We start from the raw sequence: 27,448 nt of genomic DNA, 5'->3' as shown, positions 1-27,448 counted from the left end.
ACTAACATGATGAAATTAGGTTATTCTCTTCTATAATGGGTCTCGGCCTTTTGAGAATTAATTATTCAAACAGTTTTGAAACTGCAGGAAGGTCTGTAGGATGAAACGATGTATGGCAGTTTTCCAGGTTTAGGAACCATGGTTACCTTAGCTACTTTCCATATCTTTGGTACATGGTTCTCGAGCATTCGTTGGGTTAAGGTTTCAATCAATTGCAAATCAAGTACGTTTTCAGCTTCATTCGGCTGAAATGTCCTCTCAAGGTGTTGATGCTATTTTCTTCTCAGTTTTCTCCTATCAGAGATCAATTTCCTTACTTCGCTCGGATAGTTATTTCCTTTGATTCTTGGAATAATGGAACTGCTGTTAAATGTCCTTAACACAAGTTTCTGTTTCTTTATCTAACCTTCGATTTTGAGACCACCTTTGTTTCTTCAGAGCTTGAAGAAAATATGACGATTTACAACAAATCAACTCTCTGAAAGCAGTAATTTTAACAGTCAAAATCTTTGTATACTTGTACGGTTAACTTTAAATATTTTCCCACTTCAAAGCACAAATGGCTTGCAGCTTAAAAGATGAAAGTTCTGTGAGTTTATTAAATTTCGTCGGTTTAAAACCTTATTCCGAAATGAAAAAAAAGCAATAGCAGTGCACTTAGTGATGTTGATGAATACCGTTGTGCGATTCCATTTGTGCGTTGCGCTCTTATCTCATCTAATCACTACAGACATGTTAATGTACACGCATTTCATACTGATTATCCATTAACATTACGTTTAATAGTACGTTTAATATTTTGATCGACGGCATTAACCTTAGCTTCGCTGATATTTAAAAAGTAAGAGCCATCAGACATTTAACCTCGTGAAATCGAAAGCTCTATTAAATGCATTGATGAAAACTAAATCGGCAATTAAATTGCCCCACATATTAATCACGACAGGCTGGTTTGTACTCGTGCGTGCATTTCCAGCATCGATGGTCCTCAACAAACAATCTACGAATAATCGCTTTCAATATATAATACCTAATTAATGCTTGGTGATGGATAACATAATTTGGGTGTTATATGAAACCTGGCAGCATTTTGCTTTGTAGATATTTTAGGCATCCCACGCACATATTGTTCTGTTAACAACATTCCTCGTAAAAAATCACCGGTCAACTGGTTTGATAAAAATCTAGTAGGTCTTAGAAACAGAGTGTCAGCTGTTAAAACTCTCAGTAAAGTCTCACAGAACCCTCTTTATACAGAAGTGTATAAATCGCTAAATAAGGAATATAAACAAAAAATTCAACAAACCAAGTAAGGAGATACATGCACAAGGTCATTGCTTTCCGGGAATTTTAGTTTTGTCTAGTATTCTGAAAGAAGACTGCAGTAAAATCCTAGTTTAATTTAAGTTTATCAAACCAAACAACGAAACACAGTTAATTTAGTTTGTTATGTATGATAAACCAGCCTTTAGCCACGAGTTTATTTTATATGTTATTAGTTGAAAACGCAAACGAAAAGTAAAAGTGTGTCACATAATCCCAAATTGTTTAATTATATGTATTGTTTTTATTATTTTCGTATTCAGACAGGTAATAAAAAAACAAGCTTGATGGCTTTATCGAAAAATCAACCAATAAAAACAAAGATGTCTGGAAAATCGTTAACTATGAAAGAAACTGTCTTGGGAGATGTGATAAAGAATCTGATTTATCAGCAAACGATCTTAACAGTTTTTTTAGTTCTGTCTCGAGTAATATTATAAAGATCTTAACAGTGAATCACAATGTACAGAGTGCATGTGTTGAAGGGATTCCACTGGAGGAAACTACTTTTTTTTTGCATCCGATAACTTGTGAGGATACGTACCGAGCCATACTAAGATTAAAAAAATCTTATTCTAGCGATGCTTATGATATCAATAGTGTCTTGGTGAAGGGACTGGTTGAGTACATTACACCGCCATTAACCACTTTATTTAATAAATGTATTGACGCAGGTGTATTTCCGTCGCTGTTTAAGATTTCGAGAGTAGTTCCAATCCATAAGGCAGGTGATATAAATGATGCTAACAACTACAGGCCGATTTCAATCGTGCCTTTGTTCGGAAAAGTTTTTGAGATCTTACTAAAAGATCAGCTAACTTCTTATATCAATAAGATCGAATGTCTTTGTGCTGGTCAGTTTGGATTTAGGGGAGGGTGTTCGACGATCCAAGCAGTGTCTAAAGTTGTGAGTGGGATAGTTGACGGCCTCGAGGGGGGTGAATTAGTTGGTTTGACCTTGAGTAATCTCTCCAGGGCCTTCGACTGTGTTTCTCACCAGCTTCTTATTAAAAAGCTATACAGATACGGTATACGGGGTCTGCCCTTAGATCTTATAGCGTCCTACTTGCAGGGCCGTCAGCAGTTTGTAAAATACCAGGATCAGGTTCATCACTTGAATCAGTAGTAAGCGGGGTGCCCCAGGGTTCCGTCCTGGGCCCGCTACTATTTACAATCTACATAAATGACCTTTATCATTTCTTGGCCCCCAATCAGTGCGTGATGTTTGCCGACGATACATCCTTCACTACATCTGCTAAGAGTATCGAGGAGTTGTCCGTTAGGGTTGGCATGTTGGAGGACAGGGCTAATGTCTGGTTCGAAAATAATTATCTTAAATTAAATTTAGACAAGACCCAGAGTATTTTGTTTTCCTCCAATTGCTTGGTAAATAGTGGACAGACAGTCCGTCAAGTTGCTTGGCATTAGGATCGATGATAGTCTAAATTGGAAACAACATATCTCAGACCTGAAAAATAGATTGTCCAGCAACATATTCGTTCTTCAACGATTGAGAGGCCTGATAGGAACAAGGACTCTGCTTATGGTCTATTTTTCTTTGTTGCATTCACACTTATGTTATGGGACGGTACTGTGGGGTGATTCCTCAGCTGCTGTGGAGATTTTTAGAATGTAGAAGAGGGCCATTCGAGTCGTTGCTAATATAGGATATAGGGACCATGCCCCTTCCTTGCATCTATATCTACTACCAGTTATTAGAGATACAGAGAACGAAAGGAAACTTTAGCGCTAATTCCGATTGCCATACCTATTCAACTCGTTCGGGGGATCTCCTTAGACGGCCTAGGTTTAGACTGAGGAAGTCTGAGAACAACTCATTGAACCTGAAATTATATAATGTTTTGCCAGGTACCGTGAAAATAATGAGCAATAGAAAATTTAAACATACTATTAAAGAGTTCCTACAACGTCATTGTTTTTACTCCCTGCGAGCATACATTGACAGTGTCACTGGTATCGATGCGCTATAAAACTGTATAGTACTGTCTAATTTTGTTTGTATTAGATGTGTGTTTTTATGTTATTTATTAATTTGATTTTATTGCACTTGAATATCACTTCTGACTTGCTACAATTGTACGTCCCTTTTGTACGAAACGTAGTCAATAAATGAATCTATCTATCTATCTATCAATTTTCACATAACTGACGGGCGGCGTAACATCGAAGCTTTGATAATGTAGTTGTCGTCCTAATCTGTTTAGCTTGAATGCAAATTCTTAAATTCGACTTTTTAAATGGCGTTTCGAGTAAAAGCCATGAACAACCTCCATTTCATTATTATCAAAGAACTCGGAAAATGAAGAGGGTTTCATAAAATTGCAATAAAATAAGTTTAAATTATATATATTTCATATATTTTTAATAATTCCTGAGAAACAAGTGATCATCAAGCCATTCTGAACCAATTCTTGCCATATTATTCTTGAAAAAACATTATGATAAAAATGGCAAGCTGAAACCTTGTGAAAATATATTCCAACTATCAAAATTATATTAGTGACTGCTCCTAATTCAGCAGTATACAATTTTCAATTCAACATATTTGACATAAACATAATTATAACGATCGATTTTTAAAAACTAAGCAGCAATGTGAAGGGTACTAAAATCCCTTTTTAACATGGTGTAACTTGTTCTTTATTCCAGTTTTTGCTATGTATTTGAATAAAAAATTATCGCTCTGACAAATAAGCTTGTCTTAAACTAGTTTTCGAGGCAAGTTTTTTGAAAAAGTTTACGACAACAAATACAATTAGGACTGTGAAACTTGTATATCAATATTCCAGAACCTTTACATTTTCGCAATAAACAGCCTCATTCAAAGTTAATCTGATTTTAAAAATTTGCTTATTTATCCTATTTGTCATTAATTGTTTTTTCTTATAAACTTGCCTAGGAATTGTCGAAATTTCAGACTAAATTTCCTTTTTCCACCGCTTCTGTAAAATACCTGATTATGCACCGATCTAGCGTGCGGAAAGCGTCGCTTTACCACGTGAGTCTTTCGTTCCACGTATCCGAGCCACTTCGAATGTTTCCGGAATATTACTGCACGGGTTTGGGAGAAATCGGCTGTTTCCGGAGATTTTACCGCACGGCTTGAATTTTGATGATTGTCAATTCTCCCGGTCATGTCATTGAATGTATTTGTGTCGTTTTGCAAAAACTAACGGTCGTAGAAATAGTATATTATGCAACAAGTGCGGTAAAGGGCATATATAAATTTTAACATTATAGGCCTTTTGTAAAAATTTAGAAATATGCCCTGAAAATCTGAAATCTTTAACATTTAACATAGAAATAAAAATTTGGTGATTAGCCCTAAATATTTCAACAGCATGTTTAGAAAATTATGTAACAATAGTATATTATGAAACAAGTGTGGTAAACGGAGTCCCGAGTTTAATTGACACGAGTGGCGCGCAGCGGAGGGAGTGCATAACAAACGAGTGAGTTAAAACGTTTACCGAACGTGTTGCATACTATGCTTTTTCTACTACCGTTGGTTTTTGGGTACATTTTTGCAAAACAATACGAATACATTCACTGATATGACCGTCACAAGTGAGAAGCTTCAAAATTCAGACCGTGCGGTAAAATCTCAGAAAACATCCGACTGCTTCCAAACCCGTGCGCTAATATCCCGGAAATGTCCGAAGTGAAAACGATACGGTAAAATGAAACTTTCTGCAAGCTAGACCGGTATATATTTAGATATTTTTACAGAAGGGACTAGAATAGTATATTATGCAACGAGTGTGGTAATACTATATTTAAGTCACGAGCGGAGCGAGCGACTTATAGTATATTATGCAACAAGTGCAGTAAACGGCATTTGACTCACGAGTGACTTAAAAAGTTTGCCGAACGTGTTGCATACTATACTTTTTCTGCGACCGTTACTTTTTGGGAACATTTTCTCAAAACAACACGAATATATTCACTGACATGACTGTCAGAATTGACAAACGTCAAAATTTAGAGCGTGCGAAATATCTCCGAAAACATCCGATTGCCAAATCCGTGCGGTAAAAGTCGTATTCGTGGGAAACGAAACTGACGTGGTAAAGTGATGCTTCCGGCACACTAGATCGTGTGTAATTAGGTATTTTACAAACGGGAGTAGAAAAAAAAGTTTACTAAACGTGCTGCCTACTATACTTTTTCTACGACCGTTAGTTTTCGGGTATATTTTTGCAAAATAACACGAATACATTCACTGACGTAACCGTCAGAATTGACAAAAATCAAAACTGGTAAAATCTCCGAAAATATCCGATTACTCTCAAACCTATGCGGTAATATCCCGGAAATGTCCAAAGTAGCTCGGACCCGTGGGTCAAGAAGCTTGCGTGGTAAAGTGACGCTTCCTGCAAGCTAGATCGGTGTATAATTGGGTATTTTACAAAATGGAGTAGAAAAAACAACTGCAGTCGTCTATTGGGGGTTGCATCCAGAACCATTTCGCATAAAGAACAAAAGCATGTAAGGTGCTTCATTTAAAATAATCATCAGCTTTAGCGTAATTCGAAAATTCAAAATTTTGACAAGTATCGGTGTTCCCGAACCAGATCGACGTTGTCATTTTTGTTTTCACGTTACTGTGTATTAAAACATCGATATAATCGTGTCGATGCGTTTTCCTGCACAAAAATGCGGGCAAGTGCGCCGGATTTCCACCGAAACAAACTCAGTTAAAATCACACGGTTCCGTCGGAATGGCGTTCCGCATGAAAAAATTCCCTAGAATTCGATCGTTTTTGCGCGTTTTCGGTAAACTGATTCTATTTACCCAAGACATACCGAATTAGTGCCGTATGAATAGTTCGTTAATTCGCTCAAACAGATTGCGAAACGGATTTATTGGTAGAATTAATGGGAAGTTGAGGTCAGTTCGTGGGTTAATTAACAATGGGTTAATTTGGGGTCCGATCAAAGTTGCGGAGAAAGTTACAAGAAACGTGTATCCAAATCAAAACCTAACGATCCGATCAGTTCGACACTAAGTTTGCCGAATCGCAGAAATGCTGCGAACCTGGTCGGGAGCCTTCGAAGGGAGTAAAAAATTAATTTTGGAACTAAATTAACTGGCCGAAGTAAATTAACGAAGGCCAAATTTGAGTTTCAAAAATAGGTTAATGGCATTGTTTTCATCCAATTTGGCGAGCTTTTGCACAGTTACAAAGTTAGTTATTTTGTACGCTCCTTATTAGTTCGTTTTGCTTTTTGAGATATAAAAGAACAAACAAATTCAACAATGTAGCTGGTTCGGCATGGAGTCCCACAGGGAACAGCTCTCAGGCTTTTGCTATTTCATAAAATTTCAACAAAAAAAATAAAAAATTTTAAAAAAACTTCCACAGACTACTGTAATACTTTTTGTAAAACTTCTGGATTCTTCTGGAACAAGCTAACGTTTCGCCAATCATCCTCTTGGCTCCTTCAGAGTTTGAATGAAACTGGCTCTCATTTTACTACTACAGGGAAAACTGACACAAGATATTCTGTTTAGTTTCGACTTAGAATCTTTTTTACTAAAGTTCCTATTCCTGTAACTCTCACCATCATTTCAGATATATTAAAATCCGAGAATCTGGAACCAAACCTTCTCACTTTGATTGAAAAATGCTTGTCTGGAGCATATTTTTCTTATAACGCTCAAATTTTTGAACAAACGTCAGGAACAGCTATGGTTCTCCACTATCACCAGTCATCGCGAATATATTTATGGAAACCTTTGAGAAGAAAGCTCTTGACACCTTCCATCTAAAACGAAAATTATGGAAACGCTACGTCGATGATACTTTTGTCATTTGGCCCCATGGTCAGGAATTCCTAGTAGATGTTCTTAAACGTTTAAACTCTATACACGCTGACATACGTGTTACCATTGAAATAGAAACTAATAGCAACCACCCATTAATCTTATCAATAGAAAATCAGAACTAATATTGGGTTACTTTTTACAAAACTTCTGGATTCCTGGTGCGTCGATTTTTGCTGACGTTTCGCCAGTCATCCTGTTGGCTTGTTCAGAGCTTGACTGAAACTGGCTCGTATTTTACTCTGTACCTGCTTATATATGGTTTGAGGGGAGCGGAACTAAATGAGGAGCATAAACAATGTCTCGGATGACTGATTCCCATATTGGTGACAAGTAAAGACCTGAGTCGCGGTTAAGATTGTTAGGTTACTTAAAGATTTCTATAGACTCTTAGATTTTTCATTGGTAGAAGAATTGACTGCATTCAAGAATTTTAGTTTTATCTAATAAAATTTTATGACCGCTTTCGTGATTGAAAATTGAAAATTACTTGTGTATTTCTTATATATTGTTCCGTCCAGTCGGAATTGTTTTGTTTTATTTTTCCTTTTTAATTTTTGTAATTGGGGAATTTTTATATCGAGCAAATTGAAATTGGTTTTCTTTTAAATAATTGCTGCGGTTATATTTTCCGCGTATTTTGGTGACAATCTCACTGGGTATATGGCCAGAAAAACTCGTATGTCGCTTGGGTGTCGTACTCCGCTGTGATCGGGACTAGTACGACTCAGGCAGAGACCAACGTGAGAGCATTTTCCGCATGCCAGAATTAATATCTCGAGTGCCGTCAAGTATTGCGAAATTGTGCCGGTCAACAGCCAGAGCTACATCAAGGTAGGCCAAGAAGAAAAGAGATTGTCATTTTTCGTCTCGTTACATCAATATATTATTTTTTGAATCGCCCCGTTATTTCTAGCTTCAATTAAACAAAAAATTACAGTCCATTGCTCTTTCTCGTCCATATATTGTCTTATAAATTTTCTTTTTTTACTTTAACGTTTTTTTATTAAATAAATTATTATTATTATAATCATTATTATTTAAGCAAATTTATAAGACAATATATAAGAAATAAGGGACATATAAATAATAAAAGACGATAAACATTCACCGATCACACACACACACACACACACACACATATATATATATATATATATATATATATATATATATATATATATATATATATATATATATATATATATATATATATATATATATATATATATATATATATATATATATATATATTTGTTTATTTGTTTATTTATTTATTTATTTATTTATTTATTCTCACGTATTGATCCACGGATGGAAAAATGTGATGACACTATATTCCGGGATATGTTCATACGTTCGCTCGTTGAACTCCGACTGGAATCCTGCAGACGTTTCGCGAGCGCGAGCATTAAAGAATTAAGAAATTCTTTATGTTTGTCGTCCTTTAGAAAATGGTTTTCTAAAACACGATACAAAGGAGTTGAGTATATCTTGCGCAATATGTATTTCCATATCATTAAAACTCATATAGCTGGGGTACACCTGAGATTTCTCTTTGGTCTTTAATAAATGACCAAGTCTTTTTAGGATTATTTTTAGTGTCACATTAAATAGTTTTTATAAGAGACCTTACAATTAGATTTTATCTTTCACTTAAGACATTTAAAATTCTGAGGGACTATCCGTACTTCTGAACGTTTTGTGACATCAGGATTTCTTTTTCATAATTTATATAATATTTGAAGTAAACCAGGGAGAATACTTTTTACCACCAGTTTGTCATAAATCAAAGAGCAAACTCAAAATCCGATTCTTGGGAAAGAAATGACCAATCCAAGTTTAAAAACGTAGTACATAGGAAAGTCGTGTCTTTTATTTGCAGAACGAGGAAATTGAAGTGACACATGAATTGCAGAATGACAATCATCTTACTGGAATAACACATCCATCGCACGTTGTTGATAATGTTATGATGTCATTGTTTCTATTTCTGGCCAAGTTATTTTGCGTTGCACAATGATTTTCTGTAGCAGTGTATATATGTTGAACTCACCCAAATTACTTAAATTTTTGTCATGAGAAGTCTCAGGTAAGCTCTGAAGGAACCAACAGGATGACTGGCAAAAAGTCAGCAAGTTTGATTCATCACTAGTTTAGTTATTCATTTAACAATATACAATTTAAATTTGAAAATAAGTTCTCACTTCAATTTCATATGATTTTTTAAATACTCTAAGCACACAAAGCATTTGGAAAGTATTGGTGCAAAGTGTCCATAGTCTCTAATTTTCGGGAGTTTTAAGAGGGAGACGCCATTTTCATTTGGAGGCGCTTCGTATTTATTTTATTTTTTCGCACTTATTATTGCATTTCTTATAAAAAGAAGTTTCTTGCAGTTTGTGAGATGTATATTTTTTCCCAACTATTAGTCTTGCAATATTCTCTTGCGCTTCTAACTTTCCAGGCAATTTTAAACTGGATATGATTTTGATTAGCATGATCAATACAACAATACAAATACAGAGAATTATTATTTTCATTAATACAAAGATAAATATTTTGGGCAAGTTTTATCAAAAACAAATACATATGTGGTGCTAAAAAATAACAAATGTTTGAAGTTTTGGCTGTCTTTCATAACTCGAAAAATTAGAATGGTAATGTGATAATCGTTTCCCTTTACCGCGTGTTCATTTCAAAACCTCGAATATCTCGAAATTTTAAAGTATAAAAAATTGCTGAAATAAGCAAAAAAAAATTCTTGTTCCTCTTGTTCCTAGGAGCTATTCAAAAAATCTTAAATGGTAAATATTAGATGTGGTCTCCTTTCAATTAGTTATGAGTTTGACTTTTTGATACCAACTGACTAACCATAACTATCCAAAACTTGTAAAGATATTGACGAACTAAATCGCATTATTTTAGCCGCTTAGACCTTTTTCCTTAGGATTATTGAAAGTCTGTTTTCACTCCTCGATGTCAGAATTTACAAAGAGTTTCGTGAAGGCGTTCTTGACACCTTGCGAGCCATGCCAAGAAATACAAGAAATTTATTTTACCAATAATTTTTATGGGCACAAATATTTTGTTTTTAATTTGATATTTTTGATTTCAAACTTTTTTCCCAAAACAAAAAATTAATGAGCAATGAATCTATGTGTCTCAATTATTTTTTTTAATACTTCAACATATTTCAACATACCCTAGGACAATTTTGAAATTTCGCAGCTTTGATAAGCCAAGTTTTTCAAGTAAAAACCCAATACCCGAGGGTTAACAGGTACTCGCTCGGTCATCGCTAGTTCATTTTACGCTTTGCGACATACTGCGGCCTATCTATCCCATAAAGCAAACACAACAGTAATCTCGATCTTAAGAACCAGCGCTAAAGTTCATTCGGGCTCCGAATAGCGTTCTACTCGATTGCTCCTCCTTCCTTTATAGGATCACATCGGAGGCAATTTTAACAGTTATGGGCACCGTATATCGTGTTATCCGCTTAGTATAGTATCGCCTGACGGAATTAGATTATAAAAGGCCCGAGACCAAAGAGAATTTACCACTCACTGACTACGAATATTAACAATAAATAAAAACAATCAAATAATAACAAAAAAATCTGTATTTTACAAAGTGCCAAAAAAACTAAAATAAAATGACGCATAATCAAAGACTACATACAACCTGTCATCTATAAACAAGGAAGGAAAAAGACACTCTAACTAAAGTACCCTTCTACCAAGTACACATATTTAATAACAACATGTGTACATAAATAATCACAAGTTTTTTATTTCCTTCTTTAAATGGTTAAAAAATCGCAGACTTATATTTTGCAAAGGAGCTCTGAAGTAGTCGTTAGTTCATGTATTTCCTTAGTGAAAATTACTGTTCAACACCAAACCTGATTTATTTTGAAACACAAACAAATATTTCAAACACATATAGACTCTAGATTGTTGAAATATTACATTTTTTAAAATAGCTTTTACAGGAAGTGGATTTGAATTTGGAATCCATACCTAGTTCTACGTTCAATATGAGCGTAATAAACACTTAAAATTCTTAATTCTGTTGATATATCGTTCAAATTATGTAATAAATATATGTTGACTCCCAACCTCGATACCAAATAGCCGCAATCAGTCTTAAAATTCACGTTTTTATCTAGGCATATTCCAGGAAACTTTATATCACATACTGACCGGAAATCTTCACTGTTTATGTGAAGCAAAATGTCTCTACATGGCTTCTGAATATGATGCTGATGAAAAGATGCTTTTAGTCGATTATCATTGAACCCAGAGTTCACCTTAATCAAAACCACGTTGCATTTATCTTCCAGATATCGTAAAGTCATCAGCAAACTTCCTAAACGATGTGTTCTCGGAGTCGTCCGAGCCACATAAACAATCTAAACCATCGATAGAGAAGAGGAAAAGTACTGGTCTTGATACAGAGCCTTGCGAAACGCCCAGTGTTACATTGAATGACTTCGATTTTATTTAAGTGCATCTGTTTTATACATTAGGCTAACATATAAGATAAAAAGGACTCCGCAAGTTTCAATGCGGAGCACTTATACCAATACAAGACATTTTCCATTTTCCAAGGATAAAGTAACTGCTTGTATGAGGGATCTATCACTTCGAAAACCGAACTGCTTATCGCTTATTGTGTAATTATTAATATTTCTTTTATGTTACGGAATAATCTTACCAATTTTCTTGGCTTGAAAGACATTTTCCTTCACAATAGGATAAATTTACTAGATAGGTAAATGGCTTTCTAATGAATATTAACACGCCCTTATTTTTAATAATTTTAATAAGTAAAGTGTATGGTTATTCTTCAAGGAAAGGAAAGATGTTGAAAAGTTAGTTTTGGTTAGTTTTTTTTTAATCATTTGGGAATGGTTCTGGATGTTTCCTTTAAAAATCATTGAACATATCTGATATAACCTAAAGATCTTTATTATTGTTATTATTACGCTCAAGTTTTAAGTTTTCTCTTTCTATTAGTTACTTCTTCGTTCATATTTCATGTGAATTTTGTTATATTTTAACAAAAATGAATAACAAAATTATATTGCGATTTTAAATGGCATGGTGAATTAGCCTTTGATTTGGTAAATTGGGGTATACCGTACTGTACTGTAACTGTACTTTTGTTCATATTTTAAGGTAGCATATCCAGATGCGGTTTTACTGAGTTGTTGCCAATGTTATCAATGCCATTCTATTTTTATTAAATAATTTTTTGCGGCCATGTCACGAAACTCTATTTGATGATAAGCAGTCGCAATGTTTTTCAGTTATTGACATTTATATCCGAAAATATTTGAACGTCGCACAGTAGAACAAAGTACAGGGAAAGTCTGAGGAGTATCAAGTAAAGTTCAGATTTATCAAGTTATCCAAGATGGGAAAGGGAATTCTAATTGTTATTGATATTGTACAAATGCCGAGCAAAAGACTCATAAGTAAAAGAGCGATTTGAATTAAAAAAAAAATCGGTTAAATGGCCATTTTTTCCATTTCCATTTCCCAGATAATATTGAATAGTACTTTCGCAATTATTGTGCCGAACCGTTCTTTTCTTTTTAGGTGCAATCAGCGTATCTGATTTGCAACGCACTACCAAAAATTCTTCATAATGTCACTATCACTGCGAATCTGTCAGACTTCAAATAAAAGATAAAAAACGGGCAAAGCCTACTGCGATTATTGAGGTTGGTTTATAATTTACTGATTTACTGCTGACATAAACTAATCTTTATTTATTGCTCTGTCCCAATTTATTCGAGACAAGATAAAATCCGAATAAATTTTAAAATTAAAATTTTGGCAGCCATATTAATTGGTCAAAGACTTAAAAGTGAAAGTTGTTTTTTAATGTAATGATTTTTATTGCTAAATACTGTACAGGATGGTGCGAACTGGAGTGTTTTAACAGGAAAAACCTGTTTCTGAACTAAATGAACCAAAACCGATTGACATGTCAAAGGCTCGATTCTTGAGAAAAAAATGGTTAAAACCGTATGGCGATATCTTCACTTCACATTTTGGATTCGGATAAAAACACTATTAGGGCAGTTTTAAAGGCAAATGCAATAGCGTACTCAGATTTTTTCTACAGTTCTCCAGTCAATTAGGTTTGTTGGTATATCATTGTTTGTTTATACATGAGTAGTCAGTGTACAATATGTTCAAAAGGACGTCACATAGCAAACTTTACAATAACTTTGTTCAGAATCCATTATTTCTATTTTCACCCAGTTTCCCAATCCCGCGTAACCCATGTGACGGCTTGTGCGCAACCGCACAGAATAAAGAAGTTTTTGACATTCAGATTCAAAAAGGGACACTTCCTCGTGGTCCGGCGCCAGAAACACAGCCGATTCCGCAAGTCCGCGAGTTTCAAACGCGAGTGCAACAAACCGGGCAACGTCCGGAACCGACGACACGAGAGCATGCGGTAAGTCTTCACAGTGGGTCGTTTGCCTGCGCTTTTTTACCATTTCGCCGTTCAACCCCATTGGGTCCCTTAACAAACTTAGTACATACTGGATCTTTAAAAAAGATAAGGTCAATTTAAAATAACCTAAGAACCATTTAATATTATAATTTTAATTTTAGATACTATTTTTAATATTTAATTTCATTATTTTTGGTTATTTAGAAAACAAAATTATATTTATTTTAAGCAAACGCGTCTCGAGTGGCCTCCTCTAACTCTGCTTTGGTTTGGAAAATTCGCACAGAATGCGGCCTCTAGATCCAACATTGTAAAACCATTCGTTTAAAAGTCACTTAAAATCGGTGCGTTGTTAGCGGGTCAACCGTCAACCGTCCAAGAATTAATGTCAAGTCAACTAACCAAAAATGGAACAGCATGTGCTCCCAAAATATTTAAGTAATCATCCGCTGTCAGATTTTCGTTAAAACAGTTAAGTGCCACAAATCCACCTCAGACAATTCCTACCCACATATTACTTTTCTGATCGGTGTCAAAGAGTATTCTTCAATAACAGCTATTCCAATTATGTAAATATGCTGTTTTCAGTTTATACCTCCGACTTCTGTGAATTTATTAAGCATCGTTCCTCCCATCAGTACGTAGACGACACTCAAGTATATGTCTCTTTTAATTACTCTCAGATTAATACTGCCGTTAATAATATAAACAGTAACCTACGTGCTCTCAGTGATATTTCTAGCAAGCATGGTCTATTACTTAACGAAAATAAGACGCAACTTATCATTTTTAGTGAAGATAAAGGAAGAATAATTAGTCTAGACGCTGCCAAAATTTACTTAACTGATCTTCTCTTACGGCCAGTTGCCGAATGCAATAATCGAACGTTTTAAATTGTAGTTTTTTGTCTTAAAAAAGTAATATCTCTCCAACGTCCGACCTATGTTTTTGACAAACTTACTCCTGGAACAGATATTCATTCGGTTCATACTCGCCATAGGGGGCTGTTTGCCATTCCCAAACATACTTCAGCACAGTTCCAGCGTAGTTTCACTTAAAATGCTATCAATGCTATCAAGGCTTACAACAAACTTCCTCTCCAAGTGAGATCAATCACCTCGCTAACTTCATTCAATCAAAAACTCGAACAATACATTTATCATAATAGAGACCGATCATAAAACTAGTAACTATCAAATTGTATATATGTATTTCTTTTTTGAATTCACTCTACCATTTTGAATGAATGTCTATGTAATTGATATGTTATATTTTATTTTATAAATAGTGTCATATGCTCGTTTTAGGAGGTTGAATGGAAGCAACTAAGATAAGATATAAAGGCCGTTGATTATTATTATTATTATTATTATTATATTGAATCCAAAGCGATCTTGCCGTTTTTGATACACTACAGCATGAGAATTTGTATCTGTTAAATATTCCGGAACATTCAATACAAAATTGTTGTTCAACTGTATTTTCCCATAAAGCAGTTCCAAATTGTATTCTCCTACCGGCGTCCCCTTCATGTTATTCGCGGACTTTTCTTGAATTTATGTTTTTTTAGTAGTAGACAAATCGGTAATTTTTCCAGCATTGAGTCAGCTAGTGCCCGTGAGAATATTCTTGGATTTTTAAATACTTCTCCAATTATATTCAATGCCCGGATTTCCTGGTCTTCATTTAAGTGGTTTTGACTTTGCCTTGACTTTAAGAAACTTGACATGAAGGCAACATGCATGCATGCAAATCTATATAGCTGAAAAGGGCAATTTTCGAAATGGCCGAAAATTGAAAAATAACCTATGTTTTAGTTGGTATTAGTGAACATTTCACCATCCGGTTTTAACCATTTGTTCCTCAAAAATCGAGCCTTTGATACGTAAGTCAAAAGTCTTTCCCTATTAAACCACTCCAATTACGATAATTCTGTACACCAAAACTCTTGTTTTTGAATATAATCTGCTCGAAATAAAAAAAAAAACAATTATTTGTCACAGAAATTGGGGTTTTAAACTTATATTTGCATTTTTAAGGAAGATTTCGGTACAAGAGGCAAAAAAGCAGATTGTAACTGGAATCTAATTGAAATCGGCAACTATTTGAAAAAGAAATTGCGGTTTTACGTTGATATCTGCTGGTTTATTAATGTTTTCGTTACAATAAAAGCCGAAGATGCCGCTTTTGACTAGTATTTGAACGGCATTGACATGAAAAGGTAACTGTTTGGATCAAAAAATCATCCAAACAACAGTTTTTCAAGCTTCAGTTGAACTACTTTTTCGTTAATTTTTGCTGCACAAAAGTTGTACCAAAATAATGAAGTCTCCTCCACTAGAGTGTATAATGAACGTCTTGATTTATTGATAAGACATATTACAGAAAAAATCCAAATCCACAGTGGTCCCGTCTTATGGGACATGCGGTCATTTCAAATTCTCGCTCTAATGGGATATTTTAAATATGGGGTTTTTGTGCATATTTCAACATTTCCAAGAAAAATACATATTTTTAAACTTTAATATAAAAAAAAAAACTATTTATTTTTAAAAAGTAAAATTTTATTAACAGCAAGAAACATACCTTCAAAAAAAATTCACATTTTAATAAAACACATAAAAGTGAAAACTAAACAAAAAACTATTTATTTTTAAAAAGTAAAATTTTATTAACAGCTGGAAACATATGTTCAAAAAAACAATCCCATTATTTTAATAAAACACATAAAAGTGAAAACTAAACTAATATGGCACAATTAGGTCTAAAGAATCAATATAAATTGTTCCTGAACCCTCGTTATGCCTATGGCTAATTACTCCCGAATTGAAATTAAATAGAATTTATAATTTAATAATGAGTCATGTAATCAAACTGCAAGACTCATTACAAATAATTAATTATGGTTGTTAATTTCAGAAGTAAAATTCACTATACAAATATTTTATATCATTAAAAAGGGATACGGGATTACCATTCTATAATGAGTTGACAGGTTGCTTGATTTAACTGTCATTCTAATTCTAATAAATCAAAAACTTCAGGTAATAAAATGGACTTACTGCTTTTAGGTAATTTTCTTAAACTAGAAATAAAAGGATCGGAATTTAAAAGCATTCAATGCAGAACATCTGTATTTGCAAGAACACGAGACATTTTTCGTGTATTTTCACGTTTACATAATTAAAATTTTTATTTGAAGATTCTGCAGCTACTCGAATGTTCTCCTATCGATAGAAGTACATTTTCAATAACTTTAAATCCATGCACGAGAACTTTGTGCACGAAGGCAGGTAGGTAATACCACGGATATTTTTTTTTGCTGTGTCTAAAGCGTAATTCTGATATTTTGTAAAATTAATTTTATAGCCAGAGCCCAAAGCCTGCAAAAGAATACAACATCCCTTGATAAGATCTTTATCCATACCCGTTATTTCAGCTGAAACTTCATAACTTGTAAAAAATCTTCTCCCAGTATTACCATTATTTGATGAACCACTTCCTCCACTGCTCGGCTTATCTATAATTAAGCCCAACTTTTCCCTAAAATCTTTTTGAATCCCCGATTTTCTGTCTGCAAGAAGAACCTTTTCATTTTGCAATCTAGCTTGGCACTTTATAAAATATAGCTTATATGAAAGGTGTATAAAATATTCAAAACACCTAATCCATGAGTGAAGGGGAGATAAACCAAAACGAAAATTGTATCGACAATTTTGCTTAAACATACCTCAATATCATTCATTTCTTTAGGTGTAGCATTGCAAATATAACACCTATTTGACGATGTTCCCTCTAAGGAGCAACATACTTTACCGTCAACCATTGTCAATTGTAAAGAATGTTGAACCTTTTTTTCACGATCGCCATATTTAAAGATTGTTGGCTTCAAATTTTCAATTTTGTCTTCAAAATACGTTTCTTCCTGCAAAGAGAGTTCTTTAGTTTCCTTGGCAAACTGAAATAGCATAATTCTGCAAAATCGAGGGGCGCCGATTCTACCACACAATAACATTATCTGAAGTTGCTCATTGACAAACTGGTTGGCGAGGAACATAGGGTGTCACAAAGAGGTTTTCATCGCTAGTATTTACATCAGAAAACTACTGCTTGTATTCACTATGCCCTGAACTACCATCAAACCCCATTTTCCTATTAACATTAAGTTTCCTTGGAGTGGAAGAGTTGACAAAATGTGTTTTTATGACTCGTGAATCCGGTTAGCCGTGTGATCCAGAAGTGACTGCAGTTCAACTTCTGCAGATGTCTCTGACACTTTTTCATCCGAATGATGAATGATGCACTTTTTCTTTGCCCCCAGAACTTTGTAATAGAAAAAAAAGACAATTGAGGCCATTTTTGAATTAACAAAATCTTTAATTAATCTTTATTGATGCGTGGTCAAGTTAGCCTCAACAAAACGCGAGAGTATTTCGTCTGTATTGTTCTGCGAACTGGAGGTTTTGGACTGATCTTTTTTTAAATATTTAATTGCAGAACTATGTACTTTAGATAACTCCGACAATCTTCGGCGCTTAGATGGTTCACTGCATTCTTCAAACTCTTGCAAAAATCTTTTTGGCATGTTTGTTGACAGCTCTTGATCGTCGGGGCCTGCTGGATTTCTGCCACTTCATCCAACAGAATTGGTTGAACAAGCGGAAGCAAATTTCGGTCATGTTAAGCCATTCCTGGTGCTTAGCTACTAGTTTTGATCTAGAACTAGAAGTTTGTCTCCAATACTCACTGAACTTTTTGCAAGTTGATACTCTCGACCTCTCTATTGGGCAAAGAAGTCTACTCGGCTAAGAATTCACGGTTTTTTTTTTTGGAATTTTTGTCTGCTTTCTTGGCTAATCAAGTATTAAAAAGGTACATCCTCGTGAAGGTGCATTTGACTATTTGATCTGCAACAAAAGAAAAAAAACCCTAGTTTTTTTTGTGTACATTTTCTTTTATTTTTTTTAGTGTAAAATTGATAAAAAGAAAAGATTGGTAAACAACTTTAATAAATCGGGACCCAAAAGTGCAAAAAATAGTATATGTACCAGGTGACTAAAGTTTGTTTTGTCTCTCCGCGAATTGTAGCCTAGGCTCGGGATACACAGTAACATTGTAGTCCTCAGATATATAATGCACTATAACAAAAAGAATGATATAAATATTTTTTTTAACGAAACGTTAGGTTCATATTGCTCATGGAAAATACGTGCATTTAAAGCCAACCATGAAGGGATAAGAATATTTTTGACTATTTTTGACACATCCGGCGACATTTGGCGACATCGCATCATACTCGGTTTTAAAGTAGAGGTTCCAAGCATTTCATCGACCTGCGCGTTATCGAGAGGTAAAGCATTTGAAAGTTTACATGTATTAAAGTTTAATAAAAAAAAAACTAAAAAAGGGGATTCAATTCAATTCAATTAAAAAAAAAATTGTATATATTAATTACATTAATAATTCTAAATATTAAAAGTACATACCTTGAATAGCAATATCCACTATGGCACCACGTGTTTTCACAGTTTTTAGTGCGAAACTATAATATAAATCCAAGTAAGAACACACACGAAAAAGTTCACTTTAATCCGTAATACAAAAGTGCACAATTACGTTTTCATTTATAATAATCATAATTAGACATTTCTGAGAAACTTAACGTGTTTTTAGGGCAAAATAAAATTATGACCTTTTTGGGTATATGACCGCAGGCAGAACCACAGTGCGCTCCACAGGTGGAACCCTAGCGCATATCCTCCATCGTTTACTACAGATTCAATAAATATCGAAAACTTACCGATTCTTATGACGGGCGGCAAGGCAGCGTTCGCGAACGCAACCATCGTCAACATGGCCGCGAGAAACGCATCGAAGTCGAGTAAATCCATCGTTAAAATGTCAACCGCGACGATCACACTGACGACAACTCGAAACCCATAATCATTGGTCCAGTGCACGTCAACCAGAAACAATCGCGGCCCGCTAGAGATTTCCGCAGAAACCGACCGGATGCATCACTTATACAAACATTGACTTAGCGTTTCTGAGTTGGCCGCGGAGACGGCGATTGTTTATGCATTTGCGTTCTGCGTCTGTGTGCTTTCGACGTTTCCTCTGTTGACGTTTGTCAAACAGCGTCGCGGGACGTGTTGCCACACCATCAAGATCTGAAACTGAAATGAAATTAGTAAAATCATTGTGTCCGGCGCGGCTACAGGCTAGAAAATCAGTCGGCTCTGTTCGAGGTGCCAAAGCGTATTTATTTATTCACGGAGTATTACGCAATTGAGAAACGAAAATACACGGCAATACAGCCTAACTAGGAAGTGCGGTTATAAAATAATGCAACAGGGTAAATAAAGTCGGAGGAAACAGTTGAGACCACAGCTGGTAGAAGGAGTTGGTACCAAAAAGATCGATACCACAAAGTATGCTTCGCAGAAACAAATAATTTCAAATTCTTGTAGGCACTGTAGACAACAATATAATAAATAATAAAATATAATAAAAATCACTGATCTTTTGGGATGTACAGGCATGATCTTCAAGTGAAAATCAAATTAAGATTGATCCTGGCCTGGCTCAGGCATCCAAATTGTATTATTTGTTAATGCTCGTTTAACATCTGCCTCATTTAGACATTTTGCTGTTTAAGGGTTGCTGTTACTTTTATGTCTTTTTTGATTTATTGCTACTTCTGAATAATATCGGCCATATGGGTCTATGAAGCACTTTTGTGGGTAGTTAGTTAACAACTCTCAATGAAGAGACTGCGTTGCTCCGTTGATCTACACTTATTTTACCCTATTATATTTATCACTAATTTTATTTTAATAAACTACGCTAAGATTTTTTTAACTGTGTTGATTGTTTTTATTGTAAACAATAAACATGACCAATGGTGCATGAAGGTACCATCTACTACCTCCAAACGAAGTAACTCAATAACCTTGCGAGCTCTATCAATACTAAATTTGAATAACTTCGCTGAGAAAGTCTCAGGGTTAGCATCATCAACGACATTACACACACATCAATTCACCTCATACCGACCTAAGCATATTGATTTTAAGTGATCGGTTTTTTATTCAAAAAGTTATTGCTAGCGGGTTCCTCAATTTCAACAGAATTCAAAAGCATTTTCTAGCCTCAAATGTGACTCTGAATGTGGATTTTCGAGGTCAAATAAGGAACTTTTAGTGGTCTTTGAAGCAAAAAAAAACATTGATACACCAATTTGTACATAGTTAACAGTAAACACACTTCATGTATATTGATGTTCCCATGTCTTATTCAATAATGTAGCCAGTTTTCTACAAAAGTTTTAAAGTCAGGAGCAAGGAAGTTATATATTTCATAGTTCTCTAAATTTAGTTATGTTTGTTTTCCAGAAATCATAGTTTTCTATAGTTGTTATGAAAAACGATGTCATTGCAGATTTCGCAGTTTTTAAGTACTTAATTCGAAGCAGTTTTTATACTGTTGAAGAGTTTTAGATGCAAATTTGCTTGCCTAGTAGTGCTCATGTCCTTTACTTATATATTTCATGTTTTTTTTTGTATTTTGTATATACCAAAGTTTATAATTATTTATTTGATGACGCTTTACGTCCTGTACATTGGTTTTTGGTTCACAATTCTCGAGAGCAGTTCTGCTTATATAATTTATTCCTTTGTTCTGCATATTTTTTGGTTTATTTACATGTTCTACACACATGGTTTCTACTTATTCTATTATTTTTAAGAATCCCTGCATTATTGCATTCTAGTTCTGGTGTGCCTTAAAACAAACTTTAGTTATTTGCAACGTTGCCAAATGTATCGATTTTGACGACTAGACGATTGTTAGACAAAAAATTGATACTCTAACATTTAAATAGTTTTAATTAAAAAGACTATGGTATATGATAATTCAATTAAAAATTGTTTGCAACCCTATGTTACATCCTATTAAATTTTGAAATAGAAATTATGAAATGAATAATCTCCACGTTGTCTGCTATTTCTACCAAAATATTTGCAAAATTGTGCCTTTCATTACCTTCGTGGTTTGTGTAAAAGCTATAATAACGTCATAAATGAATTTCTCTATCTCTTGCACAATCGAATTCCACAATTTTGAATTGATTTGGACGTTAATGCGTTTTACTGACTAGTAACAAGCCGCATTTTCCCGTTAGTTAAGCTTTGATTGAACCATGGCAATACGGCTTTAACCAAAATAAGCTTTCACATACGCACACATATTATCATATTGACAATTTTCGTTATTCCACGGAAATACCTTATTTATTTATTTATATAATAGCTAGCGGAGTTACTCATTTATATAACAAAATCAGATCATATAATATGCGATGGTTAATGCATTATACTTTTTATAAAACTTTTGGATTCCTCCTACGTCGGTTTTTGTTGAGTCAAACTAGCTAACATTTCGCCAATCATCCTGTTGGCTTCTTCAGAGCTTGACTGAAACTGAAAATATCAACTAGACTCAATAAAACTAAAATTCTTTCATGTAATCAATTCTATAAGAAGCCTAACAATCTTAACCGCGACTCAGGTCTCTACTAGTCACTAATATAGGAATCAGTCATCCGAGACTGTGTTTATGCCCCTCATTTAGCTCCACCCCCCTCAAAAAATATAAAAGCAGGTATTGAATAAAATGCGAACCAGTTTCAGTCAAGTTCTGAAGAAGCCAGCAGGATGATTGGCGAAACGATACCTAGTTCGACTCAATAAAAACAAAAAAAGACGCAGGAGGAATCCAGAAGTTTTAAAATAAGTATAACAGTAGCCTGTGGAAGTATTTTTGAAAAAAGGTTAATGCATTACTTTTTCAACCAAAATGACTTTTTCCGTAGTTACATTTTATTTTTGAAAATTGGATAGTGAAAGATTTCACTGACACTTTTGGTAACAAACTAAAAAATTTCCTACGAAGATAATGACGTGTCTATTTGATATACTCCTATGTTCCTGTTTCTTGTGAGATATGCGTACTAAGCCAGTTTTTAGCGGTTTTGTCATTTAGAACCATTTATTTAATTTGGAACAGACAATATCTATTTGTGAATCACAGTTAAAATGACTACCAATCGAAATTTCCAAAAATTTGGAATTGCTGCTAAAATGAAGTGGAAAATTCTCAAACGATGTCCACAGGATGTTTGGTTTTAAATTCCAGTAAGACTGCTTTTGACCAGTTGATAATACAATTGATGACAATTTATACATCCATCTGTGTAAATGAGAACAAGTCCTTGTGTTATATATTCGGGAAGGTTAGAACTGAGGAGGCTCTTACTTGATGAAAATCCATTTATGAAAATAAATAAGAACTAAAAGTTCAGATTTTCACTAAATTATATATTTTGACATGACAATTGTTTCGACAACACCGTGTCTTTATCAAATGTAATATTTACAAACTGACCATACATACAAAATGACCATAAAACCTTAATTAATGTTGTTGCGAGAATTTAAGTTCAATAAAGGAGAGATATTTAAATCTAATTCATCGCTAAGCAATACATTTCAATGTCTCATTTTGTTAATCTCCATGGGTTCCAATAAATTTAATTTTCTACTTTTTTGTGGCTGTATGTAATATATCAAAATTGTCATCAAAAATGTGTTTTTCTGTATTTAAGTGTGTAGCATAATTAGAATGTAGACTATTGTTTTTAAACGCTCTTATATGTTCGTTAATGCGTTTCTTGAAGGATCTACCTGTTTGTCCAATATAAATTTTAGGACAAGATCCCCATTTCAACCCGTAGACACCTGATTTTTGGGATTTTGGACATTTCGATTTATTGTTTTTTCAAAATTTTCCTATTGTGTTGTTAGTTCTGAAAGCTATTTTTAAACTACATTTTGACAAATGTTTTGAAACGTTTTCACTAGGTTCTCCTATGTATGTAATTGTTTTAAATTGTTCGTGTTCTGTATTAACTTTCGGACAAATAGAGTTAACGGTTGTTTGTAGCCGTTGTTGAGTGCAATTTGTTTAATGATATTAAGTTCTTTGTTATAATTTTCTATTGAGAGTGGCGTATTAAGAAGTCTGTGTATAAAAAATTTGAGCTGTTATGTATGACTGTGTCCGTGTGTGAAGGTTTATGATATAATGAAAAATCTAATTTGTTTTGCACTTTCGTAATAGTTAAGTCTAAAAAATTAATAGAGTTATCCTATTCAATCTCGATAGTGAATTTTATACGATTATGTATGAAGTTAATGTAATTTAAATTAATTAATTAATTAATTTTAAATTACATTTAAATTACCTTATTACAGCAGTGAAATATCCTGATGTGTCTTTGTCGCCATGTTAAAAGCATTGTATTATGAAAAAATTGCCCTCAATGAAAAATCATGAAGCGAGAAAGCCACTATTTTAAATACGTTCATTAGGGTCGTTTTACGAGCCACAATTTCCCTTAAAAGTGCCCACGCACACCATCCACTTAACGCCAACGGTGTATGGAAAAATGTTTTCAGTACACCCGCGGGTAATGTAGATGATCGCATTAGAGAAAATGGCCCAAATTGCTATTTTATTCATTTATGCGAAAAATAATTTCTTTGAGGTTATTTAGCCCCGCAGGGATCGCGTTTTTAATAAACAAACTAAATCGAAGCGGTTAAAAATTTTATACAACGTTCTAGGCACCGATAGAATTTAAAGCGGGCCTTACGTCGCCTAGATGGGAAAATGTCGGAAACTCATCTGAAGATTATACCGATCAGGGCGAGCTGATTAGTTAAAGCTCCTCAATTCTTTCTGACTAACTGACTAACTTTTAAGTAAACAATTTTCTTTTAAAAGAATGCATTCAATATATATATATATATATATATATATATATATATATATATATATATATATATATATATATATATATATATATATATATATATATATATATATATATATATATATATATATATATATATATTCTTAAGAAATGGTTCTACGCATCGCTCTGCTGTTGGATTATCGTTCTCCACGTGTTGGATAAATGCAGAGCGTCGTCTCTCGTATTGAGGTGTCCGGACTTTTCTATTTCGATGGCCTCTCGTATAATCCTAGTCCTAAAATCAGGAATATTAGCTATTTGTTTGCATGTGCCGAAATCAATTTTATGGCCTGTCTGATGTTGGTGCTGAAACAAAACAGATGTTGTTTGTTTGTTTCTTATGGCTAAACAATGTTCCTCGAGCCTGGCTGAAATCTTTCTGTTGGTCTGTCCCACATACGTCAGGCTGCACGATCCGCATGCTACACTGTATACTCCTTGGTTTTCCAGAATAATTTTTTGTTTTGGGTTTCTTAGTATTGCTCCGATGGTATGGTCAGTTTTGTATGCCGTTGATATGTCGTGTTTCCGTAATATTCGGCCGATTTTGTCAGTAACCCCTTTGATGTATGGCAGGACAGCGATCGATTTTCGTTGGGTCTCGTCCTGCACTCTCTGCTGCGGCTGTTGTTGTTTACTGATTGCCTTGCTGATGGTGCGCCTTTGGTATCCGTTTTGTCGAAGACAGGTACTAATTTTCTGCAGTTCTTTATCTCTGTTCCTCTCGTTTGTGAGCCTGAAGGACCGAGCAATTAATGTAATTGCCACTGCCTGTATCTGTGATAGGTGGTGATGAGATTTAGCGTTCAGATATCTATTAGTGTGTGTTGGTTTTCTATAGACAGTGTGTTCCAAGTACCCAGCTTCGGTCCTTGTGATGTGCACATCTAAAAAGGGCAGACTGTTATCCTCTTCAAGTTCTAGTGTAATTTGAATCCTTGGGTGAATGGAATTCAGATGATCTAGGAATTTCAAAAGCTCCTCCTTGCCAAAAGGCCATACAACAAATACGTCGTCAACGTATCTTGTCCATAGTTTTGGCTTCAGATTTGCCTTCTCTATTGCTTTCTTTTCGAAGTAAATCATGAAGAGGTTGGCAATCACAGGTGAGAGAGATGATCCCATTGCTGCTCCATCTATTTGTCGGTAAATTTTCCCGTTGTACATAAAGTAAGCGTTTTTCAGGCAGTGTCTTGACAGATCCATTATGTATGGCGGAAGATCTTCGTTTTCTTCTATAAGCAAGAGTGCCTCTTCTACTGGAATACTCGGGTAGAGGGTTTTGACATCGAAACTTGCCATAATGTCGTCCTTGTCCATCCTGAGAGAACCTAAAATCTGAGTGAAATGTTCTGAGTTTTTAACATAGGAATCTGCTCGCGCTCCGAGTGTTCGAAGTGTTTTCGGAGCGCGAGCATTGAAGATGCTAAGTGAGATTTTGGCGAAACGTCTGCAGGATTCCAGTCGGAGTTCAACAAGCGAACTGATGATATCCCGGAATATAGTGTCATCACATTTTTCCATCCGTGAATCAATACGTGGAATATATATATATATATATATATATATATATATATATATATATATATATATATATATATATATATATATATATATATATATATATATATATATATATATATATATATATATATATATATATATATATATATATATATATATATATATATTCTCTTCAATTTCTCTTGGGTATTCGGTCTCTCGAAAACAATTAATGTGATTCTCCTAAATGTTTATTAAAGTTTCGATCGTAATTTCGATCTTTTTCAAAATATTCTTATTTTGTATAGGTGACATATATAACAATTGATGACATTTGACGTTGTATAAATATATTAAAAATAAAAATAATTTGTCAGCGAGTATTTTATATGGATAGTATTTTCGGTTTTACGACGTACTTCCGGCAGGAAGTCTCGCGGAGCAATCGTTTAGCCATTTTGGGGCAATCGTTTAGCAAGCAGTTGTGGTGGATAGTGTTGCTGGCGGTTCGCTTGTATTTCTGTGGTGAAGAGCATCTGGAACCCATTTTTGTTGGGGAGTAAAATGCGAAAACCGCTGCGCGTGAGTTGTTGTGTAGAAGCCGAGAAGAAGGCGAGTGAGGCCGTTCCAGGGCTTATTGGAATTTGGCTGAACAGCTCACGCACCATTTTGTGGGATTATCGGCTCACGCCACCACGTGCTATTGATTCCGCCTTCGATCACTAGGGATCCTATAACACTGCTGTGCATAGAGGCGCTAAGCCGGTTAGCTTCCGTCGTTTGGAGTTGTGGTATTGCGGCCATTGGTTTGTGTTGTATTCAGGCTGCACGAGTCGTTAAGCGAGCGGAAGCGTGGAAAACCCTCGCTAGAGGTAAGAATCTTCCGCTATAGTACACTGTAAATTGAGGAATTTGTTTACAGGGTTTCCTACTTAGCGTTTAGTTCCCGGTTTTAATTTCCGATTGGTTCTTTCTCTGTTTTGGATATTCCTTTTTTTTTCCTGGATCTTGGACTTGCCTGCTCTACCTGCTTCCTACCTGGCGCGTTTCGATTTATGACTGGCTCGGTTTGGGTACTACATGTTCCCGAGCAGCACGCGCACCACTTAGAAGTTCGTGCCCGCAATTAGAAAGGTTGGAGCTAGGAGAGTAAACGAGTGAAACCTTACGGTTATCTATCGGTTATACACCTGAGTCAGCTCAGGTCATTTAACGTATGTAAACTTAAATTATTAGTAATGACCCTCGATTGTGTTGTAACTATAGACACCCTCGTTTAGTGTCGAAGCTCGGTAGCTTCCCTACCTACCCTACTATGCGCATTGTTCGAAGATATATGACGTCATAAATCGCTCGACTTGAAACTGTCGGCGGTTGACGCTAATCCTTGCGGCGCTATAGCGGGGTAACTAATAAGA

General features: G+C 34.7%; 1 protein-coding gene across 1 annotated transcript in view; it reads right to left on the bottom strand.

Moving 5' to 3' along the window:
• The window catches only part of LOC132707105 (glutamate receptor ionotropic, kainate 2), a 665,601-nt gene extending 645,900 nt beyond the window's left edge, over nt 1–19,701 (bottom strand). Inside the window, exon 1 of the mRNA XM_060678792.1 lies at nt 19,452–19,701. Within this exon, the coding sequence (XP_060534775.1) occupies nt 19,452–19,542 (91 nt within the window). The 5' untranslated portion in view covers nt 19,543–19,701. The remainder of the gene's footprint in view (nt 1–19,451) is intronic.
• Between the last annotated feature and the right edge of the window lie 7,747 nt (nt 19,702–27,448).

Source organism: Cylas formicarius, unplaced genomic scaffold (assembly GCF_029955315.1).
Source record: "Cylas formicarius isolate icCylForm1 unplaced genomic scaffold, icCylForm1.1 PGA_scaffold_9__14_contigs__length_23061073, whole genome shotgun sequence".
In the NCBI taxonomy this organism is placed as follows: Eukaryota; Metazoa; Arthropoda; class Insecta; order Coleoptera; family Brentidae; genus Cylas; species Cylas formicarius.
The sequence above is the reverse complement of the archived record's forward strand: the minus strand, read 5'-3'. Positions and strand labels throughout refer to the sequence as shown.